Below are 26,739 nucleotides of genomic sequence, written 5' to 3' on the forward strand. Positions count from 1 at the left end.
GTATTTGAATTGGTGACAGCCCATTTGCCTTAATATGCTTTAAAATGCCCCATGTTCGTGTAGGTTTAAATTTGTTTCCTAGTTTCAACAAATATTTGGACAGAAATGAGATATGAAATACTTCTACTTTCAATAACATCAAAAAGACATTTGAAGAAGATCAAAAAGTGCCAAATAGTCCTTTCAGAAAGTGGATTAAAACACTGCAATGATAATACAAGTACAGTATTATCAGTTCTGTATGTACACCAAAACACTGCTTGCTGTTTAATGGTATTGATATGATCACCTATCACTCCCAGGACATCTTAGTGCAAACATAATATGTGAGTTTTGTAAACCCCAAGAGAATTTACGCAGCAACAAGGTTATGTCACAGAACTGTTTGAGATTTTCAGCACACAGGAACGAATGCTTTCTGAAATCTGTCTTACCTTTTGCGGTAACGTGTCGTTGCAGACCAAGAGAACGTTTCCTATATAAATCATTAATTCAGAATCAAATTAACTGTTCGACAGTTCTGTACAAACTTTAGTGGAGGAAGTCCATTCATTAGAGCAGTTTGGCAAAGAGATTTGGGGTTTCGGTAACATTAAATGTTAGACTGCTTGCATGGCTTTTAAAAAGAAATAAACCTATTAAGGGAAAACTGCTGATATAGTAATTCTTTTGCAAAGCACACAACCACAAAGGGCAAACCTGCCACAATCTGCTTTCCTACACTGGTATCTATGCATAACTTTATGATTCAAAAAGGATTTGTGTGACAATCAAAGCATCACAGTTAAAGAAAACTGGTTTAATAAAACAACCGCTGTTTGTCCAAGCCTTTCTTTTATTAAATTATAAAACCAATATTATATTTTTTTCTTTATTCCTAAACATTCCACATGAAAGGTTCTTGTATCAACACTGAGATGTCACTCATGCAGGGTGGCATCTTCCTCTTCCCCATCTGGGTTAAACCTATTGAAGCGTATGCTGAAATCCGCCTCGGATTCAGCGTTCTCAAATTCAGCGGCAGCAGGGACGGCGGCGGGTCGAACGGCCCGGGCTTCGGTCTGGCAGTTGGGCTGCACTTGAGGCAGGGTACTCTGGGAAACGGGACTGGACTTCAGCTTCGGCTGAGCTGGCAAGATGGGGCTGGCAAATCCCAAGTTGCTCAGAGCGTCCAGGGTACCATCAGGGTCGATCATAGCATTAATTGCTAAGCAATCAAAAAGATATGAAAGGGACAGGGAAGACACCATAACAAATATCATTTTCTGTTACCATAAAAAGTACAAACCCCCTGTTTTAATACTTAAATTTTTATGATGACAGATACAAGCTTTTATGTGTTGCCCCCTACAAAGGAGTGGTGTATCCAGCACATATGTAGCTGATATATATTTGAAAGCACTCACATGTATTAAAACTTTAGATGAAAAGTAACTGCAGAAACTAATTACGGCCTGATGTGTGGACAGGAGAGATGACAAACCATCCTACGATCAACTTACAGGGACCAAAAGATGGGATTTGTAGTTACATTTAAGGGTTTTTTCTTTAATATTACCATTATATTAAGCTTCGTTCCACACCTCCCCTCCCCATCCTCCCCAATATCCACAGTTGCTAATTCCAGGACTGAATTAAATCTGTATAAAAGATCGATTATTTATCCTTTTTAATGCATAAATGATGGACTTAGTGTTCATCTCCTCCCACACAGGGAGGGCAGGCCAAAGCACCACGTACAATTTCATTTCACTGTACTACTAAATGTCCTAACATCTATTCACACTGTGTAGGGAGGAAATGATTTGGCCTCTTTCTCTGGGCCTTATTTCTTTGTTATGTTCTCTAAACATAATATGTTCTCTAAACATACTTTTTGTAATAAAGTAACATTTTTTAACAGTAGCTGAGCATGAAATAAATACCAATTTGTCTCTAAAGGTGGCTCATGATTCCTCCTGAAACATTCTTTTTTAAAGAACATTTTACTGTGGGCTTAAATCTAAACACTAAAAATAACAAATATAGGAAATCTGTACAAAATATAATGATTGCATATAAGTATGGGTCACTAATCCATTTGACCACTCCAAATTAAACAATAAACTCAATATAAACTCTTTTAAAAATACACTCTATTTTGAAATTGATTTTGATAAACTGATAAATATATCTACACAGCTGTCTCTGTAAGCACAGCACACAATTACAAAGAGAGGATTCAGTAGTGTGGAGGGAAGATGTCAAGAGCTCATCCTAAATTTTCATTTTACTGCATGGGGTAAACTTGATTTTTGGAGATTGGGACCATGGATTATGATCCAAATGCATTCCTGATACTGAAGAGCGCTACACGAGGGTACTGCTGATGTGCAAAGACTAGTTTATGAAGTCTAATCACAGGATTCTCAATCACCCACTCTTCAAGGTTTACCTACAAAAAGTATTTCTATTAAATATTTTTTCACAAATAATTCCTTTGGGATTCTCACAGCTTTTTCCATTTTAGCTGAGCCTTTTCTCACCCATATAAAAAAGTATCACCAATCTTCTGCTTTAAAATAATTAAAATGTGCCAGCCATTATATGATATTAATGTACAAATATTTTAATAAATTTGAATATATTTTAATATCTTAAATCTGTTTTATGATATACATACATACACATATGTATATTTAAAATATTAAACCAAGGAACAACAAAAGAGAAAAGTGGAAAAAAGATTTCTACCTTGCAGCTGTTTCTCAACTAGTTTTAGTTCCTGTAAGATTGATGATATTTCCTAGGAAAGAAACAAATGTATTTCATTAAAGAAAAGAAGAGACTTAACTATCCAGGAGTAGTAAACATCCCACTCCCCAGCCTTTGCAATATGTTATCTGGGCTGTCCCTGCTGGCATCAAGAACACCACTTCTGGTGCTGGCCTGTCCCTGTTCCCACAGGTCCTGGGCAGGAGTGTTTGGGGCTGGACAGTCATGACCTGTTCAGAAATCGTGAGCTCCTCCACACTGGCTGACTGCTAGGGTCAACAAAACCTCACTCTACCCCTTGCTCATCTGCCTGCATTAATTCTTCTCCAGCAGAGACTCACAGACACCATGGTTCTGTAGAAATGGGGGGCAGTAGCACTAAACCTTTAAAGGAAAATTACAGCATAAACCCAGTATTAATGGAGTTGGGCGAGTTACAATCATATTCAGATGTCGGTCAATAGCAAGACGACTGCATTGGGATTTTGTCTGCTACCACTGGGCCACATACAGCACACCAGTCTTGGGTCCTTAGCACTCTTTTGCCTTATGCATTTTTCTCCTCTGTGCTGCAAAACTTATAGATGTAGACACAACAATGCACTCAAACACAACAATAAATTATAAATATGCAAATCCTACAATTGAAGGGTATAATGAAGGGTACTGGGTACTGTTAATCAAACTGCTGAGGAGAGCTATCACTGGTCTTCAAAAGCTGAGAATTTCCAAAGGCACTGATTTCAGAAACCCATTTAACCCATTTCAGAAACCCATCTTATAATAAGCAATGTGGTTTTTGTGGGTGGCAAAGAGACTGATTCCCTTGGAATTTACAAAGTGGTTATCTTTAAGCAGATCCCAAACCTGAGCTGGACATACATGTCCCAAGGAAAAACAACAATTGGCTATATTTGCCTTCCGTTAATTTCAGTAATATTCTGCGGTAAAAATAAGCACTGCTTTAGTACTAGATCTGAACAACCTAACTCTCTGAAAACAGCAGATACTGAAAAATCAGTGCATTGACAAATAAAAGCTCATACACTTTCTAACAACATGGGATGCTTTTATGCATTGAGTAAGTATTTTGTAAAATGCTGAACTTCGGGAAAAATACCCATCTAATATTTTTCTTTTTTAATGAATACCTTAAAACTACATATTCATGGCATTTAGAATATAAAATGCTTGATAAGAGAAACTCCTTATAGTATCATATTTCTAAAATTAGAAACTTCTATAAGCAACCTGCTTAATTAAACTTTGGAAAAAACCATAATTTGTCAGTTTCTAATGATATACACAGTGTATATAAAACCAAACCATTCTGCAGAAATTATGGGCCAAGTTTTTAATACTTCCAGGAAAAATCAATTTGGATGAGTTTACTATAGCTCATGATGAGCTAACAGAGAAGTGCTAGCCAGTTCAGTGCCACAGTAAATGGATTGACATTTGCTTCTGAGAAGTCCAGTATGCAAGAAGGAGTTTCTGCTCCTACCTTTCCTGAAGGAAACAAAACTGCCTCTGTAATTTGAGGTCTGAGAGCAGGATACTCCAGAGTGGACAATGTAGCTAGACTCTTCACCTGCTCCCACATGTAGAGATGTTTTTCAAACCCTATGCTCCGTGTTCAGAAGCAGAGGAGGAACACACTAGGAAACGTTCCCACTGGCACATTCTCATCAGGATGGGGTAGAAGACTACTTGTATCAACAAGTGTTGTAGTTGGTACCCGATGGTTATCACTTCCACAGAAAATCATGATTATTTTCCCTTGAGGAGTGCTTTAATTGCTAAGTGTCAACAGATTATTTTCATTCACATATAGCAAAAATCCCTATTTATGTAAATATCAATAATCAGTATTAATATTATCCAGTACTATATATTAAGTATTAATAATCAGTAGGTAAATTAGTCTTTAGATTGTACCCCAAGTTTATTTGCAAGCAATCCAAACTAGTGATTGTTACTTTTGTTACACAAAAATAGCCTATGTTTGCAGTCTTTTTATTGCATTATCTAAGAATCTCCCCTGAACAATAATTTAAGACAATTTCTTTGTAAGATAGTAACTCTTATTTATTTGTTATTTAAAGAGAGCAGGCTTATTCTTGAAGTATACTGAGTGTCTGAAAGATTTTTGCCTTTGTACGATTTAAAATAACACATTCCTCTACTGACTGTTTAGAAATTAGATGAGGCTCCTTCAGTTCCAGAAAGAGAACTATTCATACCATGCTTGATGTTTTCACAATAGGAACTTCACTTTGAGCTCGCAGCTTGTTTTCAATTTCTTCCCAATTTCTATCTTTGTCCTTAAATAATATTCTGAAAGAAAGAAATTCAAGAACAGTATGTTTAAAATAGATGACAATAAAGAAACTAAACCTGAAAGACTTCATGAGACGTGAAAGCAGCACAGAGCACACTGAATGAAACTAAAATCTGAAATACTGAAAACGGAGAGAATCCGACCATAAGAGTTTAAATTTCCAGAGAAGCATACAGGGTTTCAGCACTATCAGTACTGACATTAAAATGGCAGTTCTGTAGCAAAATAGTCATATAACAGTGAGAGAATTCCCTATTAAGACTGCATTTTATAATTACAAAACAGAAGAGAGAGATTAACAATGGTAAATAAATGCAACTCTCTTACAATTGTATTTGATATTTAATGAAAAATAAAACACTTTGGGAAATGTATTTCTTAGAAGAAGTTTAAATTGAAAACTCTCAACACTCAAATTGTATAGACATGATTTAGGATTATAAGTATCATTTGCATTACATGTTTAAAAGAAGTCACTTCTATTATTTCCAAACCCCCAAAGCATGCTGTGAGATTCCCCATTCTTAATGCCTTGCTTCCCTCCTGTGATGAGCAATTTTTGATTTCATTGTCATATAAAGATCATTTAAACTGATGACATTTGCACAACTTTAAAAAAAGAATATTTGGGTATTTAAGGTCTGGTTATTAATTTTTTAATTAAGTGATGCAATGGTGACACAGAAATCCAAATCCACCACTTCTCTGACTGATATTTCATAAAGTAAGAATGGCTGCAGTAAAACTGCTAAGCAAACAAATTTAAAATTAGTACATTTTAAAGAAGTTATTAGTGTAGGGTGGTCTCTGAGGAAAGAATTTCTAAGCTTCATGATAGCTTGTATCTCATGGAGACTAAGATCTGAAAGAAAGATGGGAAACTCAGTGCTGCATTTCTGTTAATTTTTCTTCAGTTACTGATATGGAAAATCCCTCTATTTGTTATTATCCTGTCAAGAATGCCTGGTTTGTCAAAACGTGTACCCTGTGTCATCTTGTCAGTACACAGACACCCAGAGGCAGTCCACCCAGAAGCTGCTTCACTTGCTGCTGCCTCAGAGCATGTTTTTGTCAGATGTTTCACTGTGAGGAAGTGCTACCCTAATGACACAATATCATGGGACTGCGGCAAATTACCACTTCTGCACATGACTTCGGTGCATTCAAGTACAAGGCACACAAAGAGTAAACATTAATACATACTTTTTCTTGGGGAAGGAAAAAATAAATTAGAAGTAATCAGAACTACAGTGAAGGAAACATGAAACACTTTATAGCCTCAAGTTGTGCCATCGTCTTGTAATGAAGTTGATCAGGAGAGATCTGACAAGATCACTTGTATGGTCTGGAAGGGATTGCAAAAGCTTGCAAAGATGTACAACTGCAAACCTGGAAACCAGAAAGTCCAATTCCAATGGAAAATTTAGGACTTGCCTGAAACAAATGAGTTGAAATAAAGAAATAAAAACACAAAGCCAAATAAATCCTTTATAGGATCTTGCAGTAAAAAAAAGGCAACTCCTGAAAAGATCTGGATTCCATATGCAGAGAATCTTACACAGCTACATTTTGCATACTTTAGTAGCATTTATATCACTCTGGTAATCAGCAGGAACAGAGAAAATGAGACTTTGTTTATCTGTAAATGGCACTAGTGGGAAAATTACAGAAGATACTGTGACACTGTTCTTTTCATTTACCTTCTGGCTCTCGTTAAAATCATTTTATCATTTTGTACACCTCCACTTGTGTATGTGGTGCTTTCAGTCTTACTCTCTTTTAGAGATAACATTCTTACTTCTTTTGCAATTGGAAAGCTTTCCATTTCATAGGTCATTTTATTTTTTAAAAAACAAAGGGGGGAAAAAATAAAACCAGTATTTTTAAATGTGTTATTATTTCCACTATAAACTGTACAGGCCAATTTGGTTTTGCTATAATTTTAGGAAGCCTATTTCCCTTTTACAACATTTTTTCCAATTTTTCATTTAGTAAATTTTCATCTCCTAGGGGAGGTCTTAATCTCTGTCTTCTTTGCTCTTCCTACTAAACATCCTCCATATATTTAAAGACAGTATTTATAAATGCCTGCCACTTTCTGCTCTTGTCTTTCCCTACTTTCCAGGGCAAATCTGTCTGAACTTTCTCATTGGATTGTGCTTGGTTCCCATTTTTCTTTCTTTGCCCTTTTCAGCTAACTGCAGGGTTTGATAAGTAATACCTGTGCTGACCTGAGTGCTTTGCCTGTGATTACTCCTGATTGAAGAGGTAGGTGGCTGCTACAAAGCGAGCCAATAGCACTGCATTTACATTGCAGAGTACTGGTAAAGCCATGTAGGTCTTCTCACTGCAAAACCTATTTACCTCTTGCCTCCATCACCTCTGATAATTCCTGCAAACTCATTGTAACATACAAAGGACAGAAAAGAACAAAGTGCACGTCTGCTTCTTGAGAAGCCCACACAATAATTTGATAGCAAAGAATGGCTTATAGGATACAAGGCAAGAATGCCACAGAATTTTTTTGCTATGAATAAAATTACAGATATACAGAGAATTTGGTGAAAGGAAGAAGTCAGGCATTTCAATCTGTTTCAATCTGGACATGACACTAGCACTTGGGGAAAAAAAAAACAAACCCAAGAGTTTGGCCAGCATAGGAAAATCTAGCTGAAGAAAACAGCATCAAAAGCTTTTCTCTCAGTCCTATTTCTTAATGCAAGGGAGGAAGGATGACAGAACATGGAGCATTATCTATAAATTAGAAAACAGAAATGGCAGCTCTAATGAAGTGGGACAGAAACCAGTCAAGCAAAAAGATATATATTACCTTTTGTCCTCATTGTAATTTGTTTTCATGATTGATTTTAGCTCATTTTAATTTCTGATAGATCTCTTGTCAAGAATGACTGAAAATATTTATGTTCTTCATATTTTAGCCAGTGAAAGTGGTCTTTTTGTAATGTTAGCTATTGCAACTAAAATACTACAGAAAGAAGAGTGTTCACATTCACAGGAAGCACCTCTTTTTCCATTTGGACTTAGACAGGAAGGATGCTATTTTTTAATATGTATGATGCAGTCTGTAAGGACTGTAATTGCCCTATATCGTCTGTGCTGTCTGCAAAGAAAGGGGGTTACAGTTTGAGGGATGACTTTCAAAACACCATCAGGCTTACTGGATCACTCTTTGTGGTACCTCTCAAATTCCTCCTCTCCATTCATGTTCAAGCACTATGGAAAAGTGACAGCTTGACAAGTCCCAACTGATTCTCATGGTATCTGTTCTGGGCAAAATTTTAACTGGCTTAACTCCAGTAGAAGGACTAGAAGCATACCAATTCGTTGTATGCATGTACCTCAAAACAAAACTAAGGTAAAATCTGTAACAGGTCCTACCTACCTTTATATGTTTGCTAAAAACAATTCCGAAAACTACTGTTTTTCTTATTCAAAACACTAATGACACTAAAAGTAACACAATATTACTCAAATCCATTCTGAGTAGCAGGAAAAAGAAGCTTTGATCACAGGGCTGGTGAATATACTAAATGATTACTGATTAATGAAAGTTTCTCCACTGTATTTTTATAGAAATAAGTAATGCCACTTTCTTTGAAACTTTATATTCTTTACAATCATACACGATAACATAATTATTACATTCATTATTATGCAGCCAACTTACCTTTTAAGCTCAGAAAAAGAAGCAGAAAAGCGTAAGACTCGCTTGTATAGTTACCTGCTCTTCTCAGCATGAGTTTACATACATAAATTTGTTTTAACTCACTGTACTGAACTCGGCTTTTTACATTAAGTAAAATTCAGCTGTGCCAGCAACACATTTACAGATCAGAAACTGTCAACCATGAAGTAAAATCAGCACAACAAAAAAAAGTGGAGCATCTACTGCTTCTCAGGCATTTTAAGATACAGATAGATCATCCTAGATGCCTACCACAAATAAGTGAGTCAATAAATAAGATTCTTGTTCTAAAGAAAAAAATAGATAAGCACAGTTCCTTACAGATGTCACTGTATTTTCCCAGACAGCTATGCTCAAAACAAAATTTAATGTAAAGCTTTGTTTCTATTTCCACATTTCTAATGCCTTTTAGAATGTCTTTCAAAAAATGGTCACGCTTAAGTACTTCTTTGCATGCATGTATTTGCTCATTTTTTGAGATCAGCTATTAAAGTAAATGATAGCACACACTCAGACGTTGATTCAACCTGAACAAATTGTGAACTTTTGCATAATTTGTAATAAATTCTGCATAATGAAGTTTAACTCTTAATTTGGCACAGTTTTTGAGAGTAGCCATATCGTACACCTGCATTTCACAAGCTCATTTGTATCCAAATTTTACATAGCAAAAGACATTTGTGTTTTTTGTTTGAGGATATCTAAACAAATAGCGTGATACATAAAAGAATGTGTCTGGGGAGACAGAGACCAGTTTTACAGTTCAGCAACATTTTAGCCTTATCTTTTGAAGGGAGTTTTACAAGCCTTGCATAGAGTTCGTGTAGATTTTGCATGTGTTGGAACTGCTCCTCTGCTGGAGGTATGAAGGATATCATTCTGTCCATGTAGTCTTTGCTGATATTTACCATCATATAATGTGAAATACACACAAGCAATAATGGAAAAGTTATTCAGTCCAAATCATTCTGAATGCTAAAAAAGCCACAGCTAACCTTGTTTTTTTAAAAACACAAGATGCTACTAAATAGATTTGCTCTATATCTATTACACATCTACCTTCTACTAGTAGTAATGTTGATTAGGGTAGAACATTTTCAGCAATAACAATAATTTTTAAAAACCAACCTGATTTTGCCAGCTGTTTTGTCTATGGATTGTCTTATCTTGCGAGAAAATTGGAAGACCGAGGACAACAGCAAACTGTCCCCCATAACCTGCAATAAGTTTTTAATAAAAAAATATTAGTTTAATAGGAATTAAATAAAAATGTTTTAAAAAAACACTTATTTTCTAATTACTATAATACAAAATAATAGTTGAACATTTTGCAAATGTAATAATACACAAATTTTTTTTTCCAGTATTAATGCCACCTGCTACATCTAGGAAAGCAAGGAAAACATCTAGAATTTTAAGTGGGGAGATAATTGTAAAAGCTTAAAATAGACATGGTGCTAGAGAGAATCCTGTTGTGTACTTACTTCATCTCTGCTCCAAGTCCGTCTCCTGGTAATTGTTGGAGGATCGAGGGCATCTGTTATCTGAGGTCTAGCATCATTGGGTCGACCGTTCCCCTCTGGTGGTTTGGCATGTACTAGTGGAGGGATTTTTCTAAAATTGAGACTTTCATCAAATACTCGGTCAACCAACTACAGGGTAAAAAAAAAAAAGCATCTTATGAAACCTGCATGCAACAATCAGATTAATATTTTCTTCTTCGGAAACAGTTTACAAGAAGCCTATTAAAAATCCTTCTGTTGTCCTGTATAGTATAAAATCATGCATCTCTCATGTAACAATACCTTTTCTTTTTTCTTTTTTTTTCTTCCCAAATACTAGACATACATGGCAAAATTTCACCCCATAAAACTGTTGCTCATTGGCAGCTAACATAATAGTTACCTATAAACTGGTACTGAATAATTTATTCTCTCCAGCAATGGGATTTATCTGTGGAATTGAGTACAGTACTGTCAATTTTAGTGTTACAGAAACACCTGTACCTACTTAAAGGAGATACTGCCACCTGCAGTATACACACTCTGCATTCTTTAGACAAGGAAAATAATTATATAGTAAAACAAAAATCAGACTGATCTAACTTGGTTTAACAAAACAAGCACTTTTTTTCTTAAAGTTTAGTGGTAAATCCATGAGAACTAAACAAAAAAGGAATCTATATGAATTAAGTTATATTTTTCTTCTTTTCACTGTTTATATCTTTTTTTCCACAGAAAAAGTAGTATTACACTAAACATAGTAAATTAATGCACTAACCAAACTTTATGCACACAAAAATGAATAAAAGGAATATCATGAAGAAAAAAATGCAATTTACAACATATTAGGGTGAATTTTAATATGGTATAAAATGATGATTTAAATTCAGATTAACATGTTTACCAGCCTTAGACCTGTGATGGTTACTAGAACAAGTTAGTCAATATATTCATAGAAGAGCATACCAGAGACAGTAAAAGAAAGTAAGTATTATTAGAAGCACTAGGCAAACTTATTTCAAGGCAGTTTTGACAATGTTATTAAAAAAAAATCTAAAGTTATTGGTAAGTGAGGATACCTAGCATCTCAGTGTTGAGAAGATGAAACTTATATATTACCTGTGAGAAGAGGTACATTTTTGTTTTTAATAGCTATGCAAAGTATACATTTATATATATTTGTGCATACACAGTAGTATCTTTAAATGCACTTAGATACTATCCAACAGTATCTAAGGCTACAGACAGGCAAGAAACAAGTAACTATCTTGTCCTATGTTTCGTGGAAAAAAAGAGACAGACAGATAGTATGCATCCTTTTGACAAGCTGTGTTCATAGAATAATCTCTGGGTTCTTTGTTGAAACATGAAGGAACTTCAAATCAAGAAACAATGTGGAGATCATGCACACGGGTTGAGTGGAAGTAACTAAAAAAGGCTATGCAAAATGCTAAAAGCAAAAGAAATAAAGAAAAGGAAGAACCTTATGCATTTCTCCATGAAGATCTCCTACCTCTTCTCTAGTGTCTATGGCAGAGCCAGGGGTGGTGGCAGCAGTGCTTACTGTGGTACTGGGGGCAGTGCCTGATGAAGTCACTGAATCTATCTCTCCTGCTACATCGTTGATTTCCCGTGCGATGAGAGCCAGATCTTGACTGATCCTAGTAATAAAGACAGTGTTACATTCTCCCCTACAAATATTTCTGGATCAGCAGAGCCCAACCTGCAGTCTTTGAGCTTATAAATTCTAGTTCCTGATAACTGTGCTGTGAAAATGTGCATGCCCTTCTAAATTTGAAAGTTTATTTGCAGAACCATAAAAGCAAGTTTTTAGTTTTTATTTCAATAGCATGCCTTTGTAGAGGAAGAAGGTAGAAGGCAATCTCAAAAGACAAAGTATTCTTGTTTTCTTTGTGCAATATGCACACATGGGATGCACTGGAAATATGCTGAAAATATTGCACAGATGACCTGTGTACTTGCAGTAAATCTGAAATGTCCAGAACACATTTATTTTATACCTCAGTCTACCTACTTGTAAAGAACTTCTTCAGGTACTGTGATTATCCAACAGCCCTGCAGCTTCCTCAGATCAAGCTGCTTATGTGTCTGAAATTCCAGACCAGTACCTTAGATTCTTTAATTTAACCAAGACAAGCTTTCCATTTAGGAAAACAGAACATGCCTGGATATGATAGCACTACATAAATACTGATTTCTCAGCTGACGATTCCTTTCCCTTTCTTCTGATACACCACATCACAAAATAGCTCTGCTCTGTATCCTGCTTAGCGCAGGGAGGAAGCTTGCATAGCTCTGCTTGTGTGACTTTTCCCCAGGATACTCCAAAAGGAGGAGGGAAAAAAACCAAAGCAGAAGCTAAAAGGCCTCAACTAACTATGGCACCCTTAACCTCCAGTTCGGATCAAGCAGTTCAGAAGATCTAGAATTCAGAGCAGACCACCAAGTGACCCCCTTTCATACTTCTGTCTGAGAGGGCTGAAAGCATAGAAGTCAACAGTGGCGATTCTGCACCACTAAGGAGTTGTAAGTGCAGCACCCGCCGTGAAAGTGGAAGGAGTTGCACAGCCTCGTGACAGTGACGCACACCATGCCAGCCAGTGCTGCCTAAAGGTGAGCTTCCTTCTGCTCTGTATTTTCACATTGGCTTCAAGTCAAAAAGAAAGGACACCACTGACCTAGAGGCAATTTAAAACTGAGAGCAGAATTTAAACTAGAAAAGCAAACATAGACACATTTCAGTCAGATTCCTATGCTGAATTCCGTGGCTAACCATCAGCACTAAAGTGCAATCTTGTGTAGCACAGATACACATATAACTGGGATACGGCTGTAAAAGAATGTGTTGCAATTGCCTGTGACCACTCAAGACAGCATTCCTAAATTCAAACTGTCAAAGGCTTGAACACTAAAGCAAAAATAAAGTCAGATCCTTATTTTAACAAATCAAAACATGTTAAGTGCCTGCTACTACATTCATTAAACCTAATTACAACATATTTTGGGTGAATTTTAATCTATGTTCTGTTTCTTTTATATACATTCCATTAAAACTCCAATGTTTGAGCTAATACTCTAAGTAGTAGAGATCCTAGAGTACCTACTTCCTTTGCTTCACACAATAGCACTTTTTTCTTAAACAGAGCAGTCACTAATAATCATGTTTGAATTTCTGTGACAAATTTTGGTATTTAAAGAATAGCTGTGAAGAAAGTGAAACCCAGGAAATTTCAATTAGAAGTTAATCATCCAGAAGACAAATGTCATTAAGTACCATAATCAAAACCAGTATCCATCAACTAAGACTTAACTTGCCACAGAAATCAGTAATGCTTCAACGTGCCACAGCCATTTCAGTTGAGCAATCAAAATTACATATAATGTCAGATGTTTACACAAAATGAATTCAAATGAATGCTGAAAATATCATAATAAACAACTCTGACATGGATAGCAAGCAACTTGTTAGACAATCATCAGTCAAACGCTAGTCAAATGAACAAAATCTGGAATTAGTTTTAACGTGATAGTAAGCTACAGTCAGTACTCACTAAGGTTTTGGTCTAGAAACAACATAAAAAGAGCACTGAACAAAAAGCATTATGAAAATCAGAAAACAGCTGAAAGTTGAGCCTGACTCCTTAAAAATTAAGTTTTTAAGTCATTCTACATTAACATCTAGAGAGAGGAAGTACTGCTTAAATATAGGGAGCATGTTTTGTATCATCAAGGATAAGCGACTTGGACTTTATGTACACACCATTTACCCTGGTGCAACAGTAAGTTGCCTTGCAGATTTCCACTGCACCTTGCATCAGACATAGCAATCATACAAGGCAAATTAATTCAGGGAGGCAAAACTGAAATAAACCTCAAATTCCTTAACCCCGAGAACTCACTGCAGGAAATGTGGCTATTAGATTCACTCAGTGAGAAGACTCCCCCAAGCTACACAGTTATGTAAGGGACAGCCACAGTTTCGAACCTGAGGGAAAAGGTAAAAACATGAGGCCTGAGATGGGGAGAGCATGACCATCTTTTTTAAACAAACTGGAAATCCAGTTCTTATTTACCTGTAGTGAATGAATACCCATAGTATTAGAAAAAACATGACAAAACAGGAATACTTCTAAATTATCTGCAATAGTTCTGTTCTTCCTACACTGAGTCAGTTTATTTTATAATGCTTTTTAAATCCTTAGATAAAATATATGCAAAGCTCCTAGTATTCTGAGGGTGTATACCCCTCCAGACCAAAGTAGTTTTAGATCAAATTTAATTATTCCATTAAGTTTCCTTAGCACCTCTTTCCCATTTTCAGTTTTATTAACATCTGTAGAATCTGTGCGAACTGGGTCAGTCTTGGAAGATACAGTATGATGGTAATATGGATGCAATGAAATGTCTGTCATACAGTCTCTACGCTACTTTCAGCTGCACATTTATTTTTTGAAATACTTCTCTTTACACCTGCCTAATCTAATTCATTACTCAAAGAAATTGAAGTCAGCCAATTTTAATGAAATCATTCCTTTTTTAAAAACTCTGAACAGAGCTGAAGGGACTCTGATCATGGATGCTGGATTAAGGGCTGGGAGTGGAAAAAAAAAGGTGGATAATGATAGAGGGGAGACCATCTGCTATTATCTTATAATGTACAGAAGTTAAACTTAAAGCCAGGGAATCAATATTATGAATCGGTACTAAAGAGATACGGAGGCACAGAAAAGATAACTAGTGACCTCTAGAGCAGGGGTCAATTAGCAGAAGCTAACCAAGAAAACTGCCACTGGAAACTGACAACAGATGACAGTAGCCCAGCACTTCTCAACTGTTCAGTCGTGCTTCCTTAACAACATGTATGTTCATTTAATGCAGTTTTCTACACAGTGTCACAAATTTGGCAATGCTGATTTGAGCTTCTCATCAATTCCACTAGAAATAAAGAAGCTGGAAATGGTAAGTACAGAGCCTTCAAAAGAAATTTTAAACCTGTATCTAAATAAAAATCCAGTAAGCCCATGGGAAGAAAAAATCCAGCAATCCTAACCATCAAATAGGTTTAAACTGAATCATCAATTACTTCCAGCACCAATCTCTCCTAGATGAGCAAAATACACCAAAATGTTTCACTAAAGCAGCACTTTTTATAAGGAGGTGGGAACATGCTATGGTTACCCTCAGTTTTTATCCCCATATACACACATTCTTCTCTATATCCATCATTAACTCAAGATTCTTGGAAAGAGAGAGATGATTAGGAAGGTGCCTTTGAAGATGTCTACTTTGTGGTTTATCAAGATGCTATAAGAATCCCTTAAGAATTTTCTCTTTGCACAGAACACATTAGAAATACAAAAGTATTACCAGGAAGAGAAAACAAAACAAAACAAGTATTTAATCATGCTAAGCACAATGGAATGCTTCACGTCTGCAAGACCTGAGTGCTAAGATTAAGTTAAAAGGAAAACACCTGTTTAGGCTTCCAAATTAAGTCCTGTTGGAAGGACTTAATTCCAAATTAAGTCCTGTTCAGAACCTGAACACTGGCATCTAACCCTTAAGTATCATTCATATACTTACATAGGTTTATTTATTTAGTGCAATCTACTTGAAGTTTTCACTGCCTCAGTATTGCATGAAATGGGAATAACTGGTTACTAGAATGTAGAATTGAGCAGCTTTTCCTTAGTTCACTTGAAGTAGAATGTTACTAGCAACCATGGAGGAATTACTATACTAATCTCAGGGACTCACTACAAAATAAATTACTTTTAGATGAGTACATATGATTTAAATCAGAAAGTATCTAACATGAAATAATGCCTAGAATAACCAAAAATCAAAATGAGAACATGGTCTCTCACATTGTGAAAATGACTCTGTCACCCATGTATCTGTCTGAAATTTTACCTCAATGTGAATGTAAAGGTGGTACAAAATGTGATATATTTCAGCCTCAGGAACTAGATCATTAGCAACTAAAAGTTCTACACAGAGTACTTCTAAAAGTCCCAGTAATGCAACCAGAAATTCATACCCTGGAATCCAGCTATCATAACTGAGAAATTACTCTCTATTTCCTTTAGAAAGAGATGTGCTGGTAACAGGAGTGTTCTGTCTATCAAGCTCTCCTAAGAAGAGTTTTACATTCCCCATTCAGCTAGTGAATGAAAATGGTAAGTAGAGTGATACAGAAAATTCATCAGATCTCTTTCTCCGACAGATGTACCTATAACTGGATGGGTACAAATCATGGTTATTTTTGGGGCACTCCTTCAAAACCAACCTTGCTATTTCTTCTCGGTGAGCAGTCCAGTCACGAATGTAGTCTTCCTGCTCCTTTATTCTGTGCTTGAATGTATTGCTACTTTGAGGTGCTGTCCCAGAACTCTGCAGTCGCGTGGTTTTCAGGGCTGGAGAGGTACGTAGACGGGTATGTTTAGGGGAATTACGGTTTGATCCAAATTCATCTTCTGAGGTGGAAGCATAATCTGTAGGAAAGCGCCTCCATCTTGCACTTACTAAATTAGTTTAATTATTAAAAAAGAATTATTATTGCATCTTTAATAAGAAAAAACATTATTTCAATAACATCACAAAATTATACAACTATTCATTACCAATCCCCAGATACCTCACAAAGGGTTTATTTACTACATCTTAAAAGAAAGCTACAAAATTCGTGTTAAATAATAAATATTAATAAAGACATAAAACGGATGCTCTTTGTATAATGATGAGTGAAATAAGATGTAAAAGCCAGTAATTGTACATGAGCTCAGGCAAACGGTATTCAAAACAAGGGCCCAATTCATTAACATTAAACATAGAGTCAGATTGCACTTTTTCTGCAGATTTTTTTTCCCAAGTTTCATTCAAGGTTTATGTGATACACACAAAATAATGAAGAGACATGAAGGAAGGATGGAGCTGGCATCAAGCCAGGAGTGCACGCTTACATAAGGACAGCATAAAAATCCTAAATGATGCATTATGTATTTAGTACAGAAAAAAATATGTGAAAATTAATACTGTGTTATAAAAATCAGCAGCACATCTACAAAAACAGCAGCCTCAGAGCAAAAAGCATATATTCTCACATGTAGCACATAAAGCACATACAGCGACGTTGTTGAAGACAGCCTGAAGTATAAGAGATCTGAAACTAAATAGGAGGCTCTCATCCCACTACACTAGAGTCTGGAAAATGCATTTCAGATATGCTGTTCTTAAACATTCCCAGCAGGAGAAAGCGTAAAGGAATGCTCATCACGACAACTTACTAAATTATTGCAGGGAATATAGCCCCCCAAACTCACTGCCATTGATTTATGAGGCTCTAGAATTGCTGTAGAAATTTAAAAAAAAGTGTGATCACCTCAGCAATTTCAAAATTACAGATTCAAGTAATGTATGAAAAATGGAAGAATAATGATTTCTCCAGAAACACTTAAAACCCACTACAAAGTATACATCAATATGAATTTAAGTAATACATAATGAAAGTATTTTTTACTTGAGACAAGATTTCTGTAATGCTCTCAAAAACTACACTATGTAGAATTTGACATTGGTGTATAAGCTTACATCCCTTCCCTCATAAAAATCATGCATTTTTAATCACTGGAAACAAAAATATGCTTGCATTTTTTTTCAGGCTTAAATGTGGGCTTTAAATCATGTCCAGTTTTTTTTGAAATATTTTAACTTTATTGAAGAAAAAAAAATGTCTCTCCATTTACTGTTCTCTTTTTAGAGGTTTCAAACTTGTTTTGATTTTAGGGAAGTAGAACATAAGCAGAAAAAGCACATTTCCCCACCAACAGCATGCAAGCAATGTGTGACCAAAGTCCAAAGAGCTTTATGAGTTGGGCCCACATTTTATCATCAATTTTTATTTAAATTCTTTGCCTAGTTTCAAATTATATGCATCAAAATAAATATAAAATTATTTTAATATCTCTCAAGTGAGCTAGTCCAGCAACTCAGCACTGTACAATGAGCATATGCAGTCATATATTTAAAAACTAAAAACTGAATGAGAAGTGAAATATCAGAAACAGATTTGATTTCTAGTACTCTACCACTGTAAGTTTCAACATCAGGATCTGGGTCTGGGAGAAGCTTGGATTTCTCTGTGTACAAAATAGTGTTTTATCATGTTAATTCGTATTAAAACATTCAGATTAGAAGCATCTGCTTAAATAAAATATATCGGTCAATTAGTCTTAGGTCCTCTTTTCCACCCACACATTTTTGGAAAAGATTCTTAAATTATACATTCAATCAAAAATAATGAATTTTTTCAAACCTTAAACATTTTGGAGATACTAACTGCAATTATATCTAAACCAATTGTCTCCATAGTTCTATAAACCCCTCTATACTTAAGACTGTTAAATTTGAAGGCCTTAAAATGTTGTTTGTTCATAAAGTATTAATATGTGGGAAAAGTTCTTGTAGGCTTAACGTTAAAAATCTCAAAGTTGCGTGAGCAATATCCAAGTGTGTTTCCCATTATGCTAGCTATATATTTGCACATATATGCCTTTAATACTGTTTATAAATTATGCAGCCCCAAAATGTCATAGTAGTAGATTGTGTAGATTTGGGAAGGTTATTGTGCAATTCATTATCTCAGACACCAAAGACTATGAGTATCAGCACCAATAATTAAGAAATCCTCCAAAACCCTGGCTAAAAGTATCAGCAGACAAACCTAATTGGTTGGCTACTCTGTGGAAAGTACAAGGTACTGATGCCACCTTAAAACCGTAAGTTTCACTTTTAAGATATGAGGAAAAACTCAACATTCTAGTCTTGCTGATGTGATGCCTTCTCAAGATTCATCTGTTTCAAATACCCTGAAATTCAGTGCTCAGTAGTGCAATAGAGCAAAAATGGTAAAGTGCTGTTAGTAAGGGCTGATTTCTCTCCATGCTCTAAGCCTTTATTTTTTTTGTCCCCAGACATACCTCACAGCTTTGATCAACCTATCTGCTAGTTATTTGCAATGACAGCCAGGTCAGCAAGGCAGAAGAGCTGCCAAAACCAACTAGTTGCTCAAGTTCTTTCTGTTCTGACTTCATACTTAATTTTACAGTTGCAGCTTAGCTCTTTTGCACTAGGTCTGATCCTGTTGTCTGTTTTCCAAATATATAGTTCCTTCTGTAACATCATCTGCAATTTCCTCTGCAATTGTTGAAAAAAGTCTTTGCTCTTCTCTGGATTGTTGATCACACTCTACTGTTTGATGATTCAGTGCCTTGATTAAATCTTTCATTGCCTGTGCTGTAAAATTACTAATTCTGCTTCACATGTCTTCACAGTGTTGTCAGTTATCAAGACTCCTACCACAGAGACACCCTGTTAATTACTTTAATGCTGGTAATTCTCTTCCAAGACGTTCAACTTAGCTGCTTGCTCCTTCATTTAAAAGCAAGTAATATTTAAATGTATCAAGGCTTAAAAAAGACTCTTGAAATTATGGACTTGCTGACAGCTCTGACAATTTTAATGTTATTATGCTGCAATTCATCTGTATCATGTAAAAGACAATAAAAAAATCCAGTGACTACAGATTATTATTTTTTTACTCTCTTTTTACAGCCTGTATGTCTGAACATTGAAAAAGATTTGGGAAATGTAGAAATAATTTTCTTTGGTAGACCGGAGTTAAGAAGTAAGATTCTGCTGCCAATGTTTCGTGATCTGTAACACCGTAATATTAACTGAACTCTGATGAGAAGAACCAAGAATAGAATCATAGAATGGACTGGGCTGGAAGGGACCCCAAGGACCACAGAGTTCCAACCCCCCTGCCTCAGGCATCACCACCAACCTCCAGGCCTGGATCTACACAAGGTTGCCCAGGGCTCCATCCAACCTGGCCTTGAACAGCTCCAGGGATGGGTCATCCACCACCTCTCTGGGCAGCCTGTTCCAGCACCTCATCACTCTCACCTCACCACTCTCTCTGCAAAGAACTTGCCTCTAATATCTAATCTAAACCTTCCTTCCTATAGCAACCATTCTTCTAATTAAAAAACCCGAACAGAATATCCAAACTCTATACTGGCAATAACCATTCATTTTCCAGTCTTTCTAGGTTGTTGAGGGAGGCAAGAAAACACATAACTGGTTAAATGATTAACTGTGCCCCTTGGTTAAAGGTGCCCGAAGTTAATCACATTCAAGCTGTTGAGGCAATTTTATCGGGTTCTTTACTAATAGTGTCCAAAAGTGCTAAAATTAAGCAAATAGTTGACTTTTCTAGAAAAAAAATAAAAATTCAGGAACTACATGATTTGGACCTAAAACATTTTTATGTATTGTGTACAAGTAACATATTCTATTAAAAGATTTTTTTAAACACATTTATGTGGATAAAGTCATGAGGAATATTATTAACTTCATGTTTCGGACAATTAGCAGCATCATTTTATTAGATGCTTAATGGGGAAATAGGGACATACTGACTAGTGGCCTACATATGACAGGAGAAAGACATACACTCCTACATATACAACTTTTAAAGCAATTCAGATTTCCCTAAAGTATATCCTAAATAGTCCTGTAAAAATATTATACAATAAGCTTATCGATACAGACAAAATCTGGAACTCCAACCGTAGTCATAATCATCTTTACTTACATAGTGACAAGACTTTATTGATTTATTAAGCAAAGTTTTTCACTTGAAAGTCTCTGACTACTTTATTAATTGCTTTCAGATTTTTGCCTTCACATTAAAACAGGCTTCTCCTTGATTTTGAGGTATAAACCAATAAAGCTTTCTATGATAGAAGCTACTTCTACTGTAGATTTTTCTAACAATGGTCTTTTTAATACACCTAGGTTATTATGTTGGGATAGCTCATGAGAAGATGGCACCTTTTCTCTCTCGAAAACTTCACTGTGTAATGCAGGTAAATGAAATGAACATTAAACAAAGATGACCATGACAGACTAGTAAACTGGGAAGAGAAAAATACACCCAACTCCCTTGAACAGAAGCAGCAAACCATTTCAATGCAGCAACGTGGGAGAAGTACAGGACCATGCAGTAGTTCACACGGACACAAAACTCAAAATCCATATATAGTTTTGTGAAAAACACAAGCAAGCAACAGCAAAGTGACAAGTAACATCTGGGGTTTAGCTTTTCAAAAATCAGCAATATCACCATGTGAACTAATGTTTATTAAACATAAAGGAGAAGTCTCAACTGACACTTCCTTGACCTAATGTTGTCACTTTACAGTTTTCCAATGATATAAGAAAAGAGTGAGATTTTCTCTGGAGTTTCATAGGGGGTTTTGTATCTTTGTAGACTTCTGTCATAGTATGAAATAGATTCAACTGTACAGTTCAGCAAACATCTCATCTGTATCTCTTCAAAAACTTCTATTCAGCTAATAAATGACACAGCCAAAAGATACCTCTCTGGTGAATAAACATCGTTAAGAATCTTAAAGTACATATATGACATAAGCAATAATTGGGCAGTAGGACTGCGCTAAATTTAAGTATCAAAGATGCTTATATCAACTCTGAATGAAAAAGCAGAAGAAAATATATGATCTTAGAAATACACTGGAAGTTATTTTTCTTAAGATTCTGGATTGGCTTCAAAGAAGGCCAAGCTGTAGTATCGTTCAAAGAGCAACAGGAAATGAATTTTAGATATTCATTCCACATGAAACGTGACTTACTTAGAATTACTGCATTTTAATTTTAGCTGATTTAATATTGCTGTTGGAGAAAACCAAATTAGCAGCATTTCACACTGCTTGCATTTGAAGTACTGTTAAATTCTAACAGAATAGTAGTTGAATTAATCAACTTACAGATTTTTTCCTTACACAGATAATATTATAGTACAGGAACTACCACACAAAAGAAGATCAACAACATTTGGAAATCATAAATCATCATGACTTGGCATAGAGAACAGAAACTATTCCAAGGCAATGCAAACATTTTAATATAAATAACTATGTTATTTAGTTAGGTAGTATTTGTGTTTATTTTTTGTATTTGTAACTTCATTGTTGTTGTTATAAAAAAAATCAATTTTTTTTTAGTTCTGGAAGCTAATCTTAAATTAAAAATATAATTATCCTACAGATGCTCAAGATATATCTCAGGGAAGACTTGCTGTTCAGCATATTTACAAGTCCACTTAGTAAATAAATATTGTATCTTATATACAGGAAAAAAGTGTTACTGGCTTTCTGAAATTCTACTAGTATGACCTGAGAAAAAAGATCTCTCGTCTGGTTTTGTACTAATGCAAATCAGTGCAGTCACATCTGAATGCATCAATACAATTCTTTGTTACTGGTTTCCAGTTTAAAAAAAACCAACAAAACCCAAAATTACAAATAGTTAAGGGATTACGTTTCTTGTCTTTGTGATTTTAAGTGAGAAACATCCACAAACACAGCTAAGGAAGCTCCTTCCTTCAATGAGAAAGGCTGCATCAACTAGTAGTCAACAAATGTTTCATAAAAACTGTTCCTTAAAGAAAATTTTTAAAAAATGCACATATGAAAACTACCTAGTATTGTATGAATCCAAATAATCTCACATACCTGAAGGAGAATTATGAGCTGAGGCCAAAGATTTGGATTTTGAATCTGAAAGTCGAGAAATGCTATTGGCTCGAGTTCTAGCAGAAACTTTACTATCTCCTATTGATGTTAACCTTGCACCACTTCGGATAATAGTTTCTGGGGTACGAGATGAGGCAGTGCTTCTGGTTATTGTCGCTTCAGAATCACTACGTGCTGATAAAGAGCCAAGTCGAGTTCTGCGAGGTTGGGCAAGTAAGTCTATTCTGGAAATATTTCTCCTCCCTGATGGAGGTTTTGATGTAGAACTTGTAGTGGACACTTCAGAAGCCACTGAAGCCTTATCAGCATCAGCAAGCTCACTATCTGAGGCTTCACCAAGCCGTGCTCTGCGCAAGAGAGAAGTTCTTGTAGGACGAGGTCTTGGAAGAGTGGTAGATTTATTAGATTGCCCAAGTGCAACAGGAGACGTTTTTGATTTAGTTGACTTTCCTTCCATTTTGGAATGCAAAAGTTCATCTGCTGAAGCAAAAGGAACTCTTCCATGTGATTTGCCAGAGTAGGTTTCCTGGTCAGATGATAAGATATCAGAAATGGCAGAATGAGGTACGCTAGATGTTTGGTCATCATCTGTCAAATCTACTGATGGTTGTCTCATTCTTCCACTGGACTGCACAGTTTTGCGAGCATCAGCTCTAGACCCACCATCTGAAGATCGACTTTTAGTTTTCTTTTCTATCTTTTCTCTGGCACTTGTTGCAGAAGATTTTAAAACATCCTTTGAAGGGGAACCAGAGGAACATCTATCTTTATATAAAGTTGTAAAGCTCTTCCTCTTCTGTGTGGATTTTCGTTCACTGTCACCAGTAACAAGACTGATTGTGCTGGCTGTATCTACATCTGACTCTGGTGATATGGAATTATCTCTGTTATAGCTAGGAGTGTCAGGACCTTCATCAGTTTTATTTTCTTCACGCAACTTAGCTTCAAGGAAAGCCATTACAGCTTCTGTGTCTTTTAAAATGAGAGTTGTATCAAGACTGGAATCAGTGTCCATTGAATCACTCCTGTCACGTATCCTGTTTGCAGATGCTAAAGGGGCAGCAGATCCACTTTGCTTATTAATGTGAGGAATAAGTTCTATGGGTATATTTGTGCTGGGCTTATCTATAGTAAAGCTACCTTGCCTTACTAATGGTTTTGAAGATTCCTTTTTTTCTCCTCCAGATACTTTAGGACTTTGTCCTTTTGCAGTTTCCTCATTTTTTCTTCTTTTTCCCTCAGTCTGTGCCAGTTTCATTTCTGCTTTATCTGTAACATGCCCAGGAGCTTTGTCTTGATTATCCAAAGTTTTGGGAGACATAGCACTCTCCTCCCTACCTTTCTCAATCTGGTTTGTAGGAGATTTTGAGGATGACGATTTTGTGGGTGTCCACTGTCCTTGCTCCTTTCTTTCTTGATGTTGAATTTTTGCTAAAGCTTGTTTCACCATGGAAGTTTCTCTGCCAGTTTCAACTCTCTCTTTACATGAAGAGCTGGGGAAAGTAAAAACCCTGTCTCCAGTAGCTTTGGGCGAAAGACCATTCATTGTTCTGCTTGATTTAGCTATACTTCTGCTGTCAGCTTCTGATGCACGAGGTGGAGTTTCTTTCTCCTGAAGTTCAGTGTCTTGCTTTTCACCTATTTCTGATCTCTGATGAGATGCAGTTTTTGCTTTTGAGCTTTCGTTCACTTTCTCCTCTTTGGGAAGCTGTGGAAGCGTCCTCCTCTTTCGCTCGCCTTGGCTGGTCATAGAAGCAGCTGAACCAGTGCTTCTAACAGAAATACCAGACTCACTGATGTCTGTGTCTACAAATGAAAAAAATAGCTCAGAAGTCATTAAATAACAAGATAAATAGAAACATAAAATTCTTAAGACTTCATAAAACTAGTAAACCAACATAAAACTAGAACTGAAAAAAGACATTAGTCCATCCATCTGTTCTATGGCAGGGTCCTTCCAGGCAATGTACAATTTGCTCTTGATTTCCATTATTCTATGCAAAAAGTATATCAGATAATTTAATTTTCCCCTTTTTCATTGACTTTTGATATTTTATGTAAAGTTAAACTGCTATGAGGGGTGAAAAAAACTTCTGCAGAAGCAGCAGTTACTCTAAGAATTTTCCCTGCATTGATACAGAAGTTTGCATTATCCAACATCAAAATCAAAATGTTTTTGTAAACTTTCCCAAAATGTAAAATGAAACTATGAAGTTGGAATATATTTTATTGCCTGTCTTAATAAATGGCCTCACCTTCTATGATTTTAAATCCATGCAAGCTTACTTCAAAAAGTAAATTATCAGGAAAATGACTGTATTTGATGAATCAGTTAATTAAACATGATTATATATACTTTCATTTGCTAAATGCAAACCTGAATAGAAAATCAGGTACTAATCAACACGTAACGGCAACTTCATTTCAGAAGAAATTCCCAGTAATATTTTACTTTATTTTTTTAAAGTAGTGAAGTTGTTTATTCAACTTTAGAATTGTTCTTTCTCTTCCTTTCTTTGTGCCAGAATTAAAAGCTAACTAATTTGTGAAGCTATCTTTTATTTCTACTTTTAAAAGCCACACTTTTTTCCCTAATCTTTTGAACTTTTTCTTGATGCTGAAAATTTCAAAGTCAGCTGGTATAAGAGGAAATGCTGGAATTGCAGAACAAAAAGATATCTTAAGTAGTGGACCAATAATTAGTTATTTCCTGATCACTAGAAAGCCTATGATTTTCAGAATATGAAGGCTACACTAGCTCCACCTCAATATGTAAGTATCAGCATAAAAATGACACTAGAATTCTGTGTTAAATTATCATCTACAAGGTGAAACTGAGAGGAAATAAACAGCAGAATTAATCCTTTATAGTCAAGAGTGTAGATCTTAAAGAACAATTTAAAATAAGAAATGTAAGTAGTTTAACTAAGGAGAGACATAGTCTGAACATCTGGCACTCACAAGAAAGGGAGATAAGCTGCTCATTTCTGAGACGGTTTCTATGATTTTCAAGAAACATACAAGGTTTTCTGTGTTTCCAAGAAAAGGAAGCATGCTATGCTTTAGCTGAATAATGACTAAGTAATTAAGACTCAGGTTGGACTGTTTAACAATGCATTCAAAGCCAATTTGAGATCAGTACTGAGAAAGACGTAAAGAAAGTAATATACTCAGCTGACAAGCCCCAAACTGCAATCAAGTGGAATTTTCTATAATACTAAACAGTTTTTATATTTTTTGTTTTAGTAATATTCAGTTTAATACTGGCACTCCTTTGCCATGTCAAACAATACTTCTTTTGAGCTCATTTTTGTGTTGCTTCTTCTAAAAGACATGAAAGAACTTCAGGTGAAAATGAGGTATTGAGACTAAAAAAAGCTACTCATGCAGGAACAAAATCACTCTTGTCTCCGTTTCATAGGTTTCTTCAGCAGAAATTATTAGAAGAACATCAGCTTTTAATGATGTTTACCGTTTTCTAATGGTGCAGGCACAGATGACTCCAATCTGGTATCATCTTGGTCATGACGTGTGTGATTAGCAGCCAAACTGGCCCATTGTGATACCCAACGTTTGCTTCCAGGGGCAGTAGAACCTTCCTAAGGAGAAAAAAGAAAAAAAAAAGCAGAAGAAAAATTACAACTGTTTGCAAAATGCATGTCCTCTTTCCATGTATTCTCTGATTAGATATGCCAGACACTACATTCCTGGAGGAAGTTGAAAAAAGAGTTCACCTCCATAAATTTCAGTTACCAGCTCTAGAATGGCATACAAACAAAAAAATAATCTATATAG

The 26,739-nt window shown here is 35.7% G+C and overlaps 1 protein-coding gene across 1 annotated transcript in view; it reads right to left on the reverse strand.

Moving 5' to 3' along the window:
- Positions 1-540: 540 nt before the first annotated feature.
- The window catches only part of CEP170 (centrosomal protein 170), a gene marked incomplete at its 5' end in the record, with an annotated part of 73,235 nt that continues 47,036 nt past the window's right edge, over positions 541-26,739 (reverse strand). Inside the window, 9 exons of the mRNA XM_084261979.1 lie at positions 541-1,207; positions 2,734-2,785; positions 4,998-5,091; positions 9,930-10,018; positions 10,286-10,453; positions 11,817-11,964; positions 16,614-16,848; positions 22,924-24,750; positions 26,417-26,543. Coding sequence (XP_084118105.1) covers positions 921-1,207; positions 2,734-2,785; positions 4,998-5,091; positions 9,930-10,018; positions 10,286-10,453; positions 11,817-11,964; positions 16,614-16,848; positions 22,924-24,750; positions 26,417-26,543 — 3,027 coding nt within the window. The 3' untranslated portion in view covers positions 541-920. The remainder of the gene's footprint in view (positions 1,208-2,733; positions 2,786-4,997; positions 5,092-9,929; positions 10,019-10,285; positions 10,454-11,816; positions 11,965-16,613; positions 16,849-22,923; positions 24,751-26,416; positions 26,544-26,739) is intronic.

This window comes from Gallinula chloropus, assembly GCF_964237585.1.
Source record: "Gallinula chloropus genome assembly, chromosome: 3".
In the NCBI taxonomy this organism is placed as follows: domain Eukaryota; kingdom Metazoa; phylum Chordata; class Aves; order Gruiformes; family Rallidae; genus Gallinula; species Gallinula chloropus.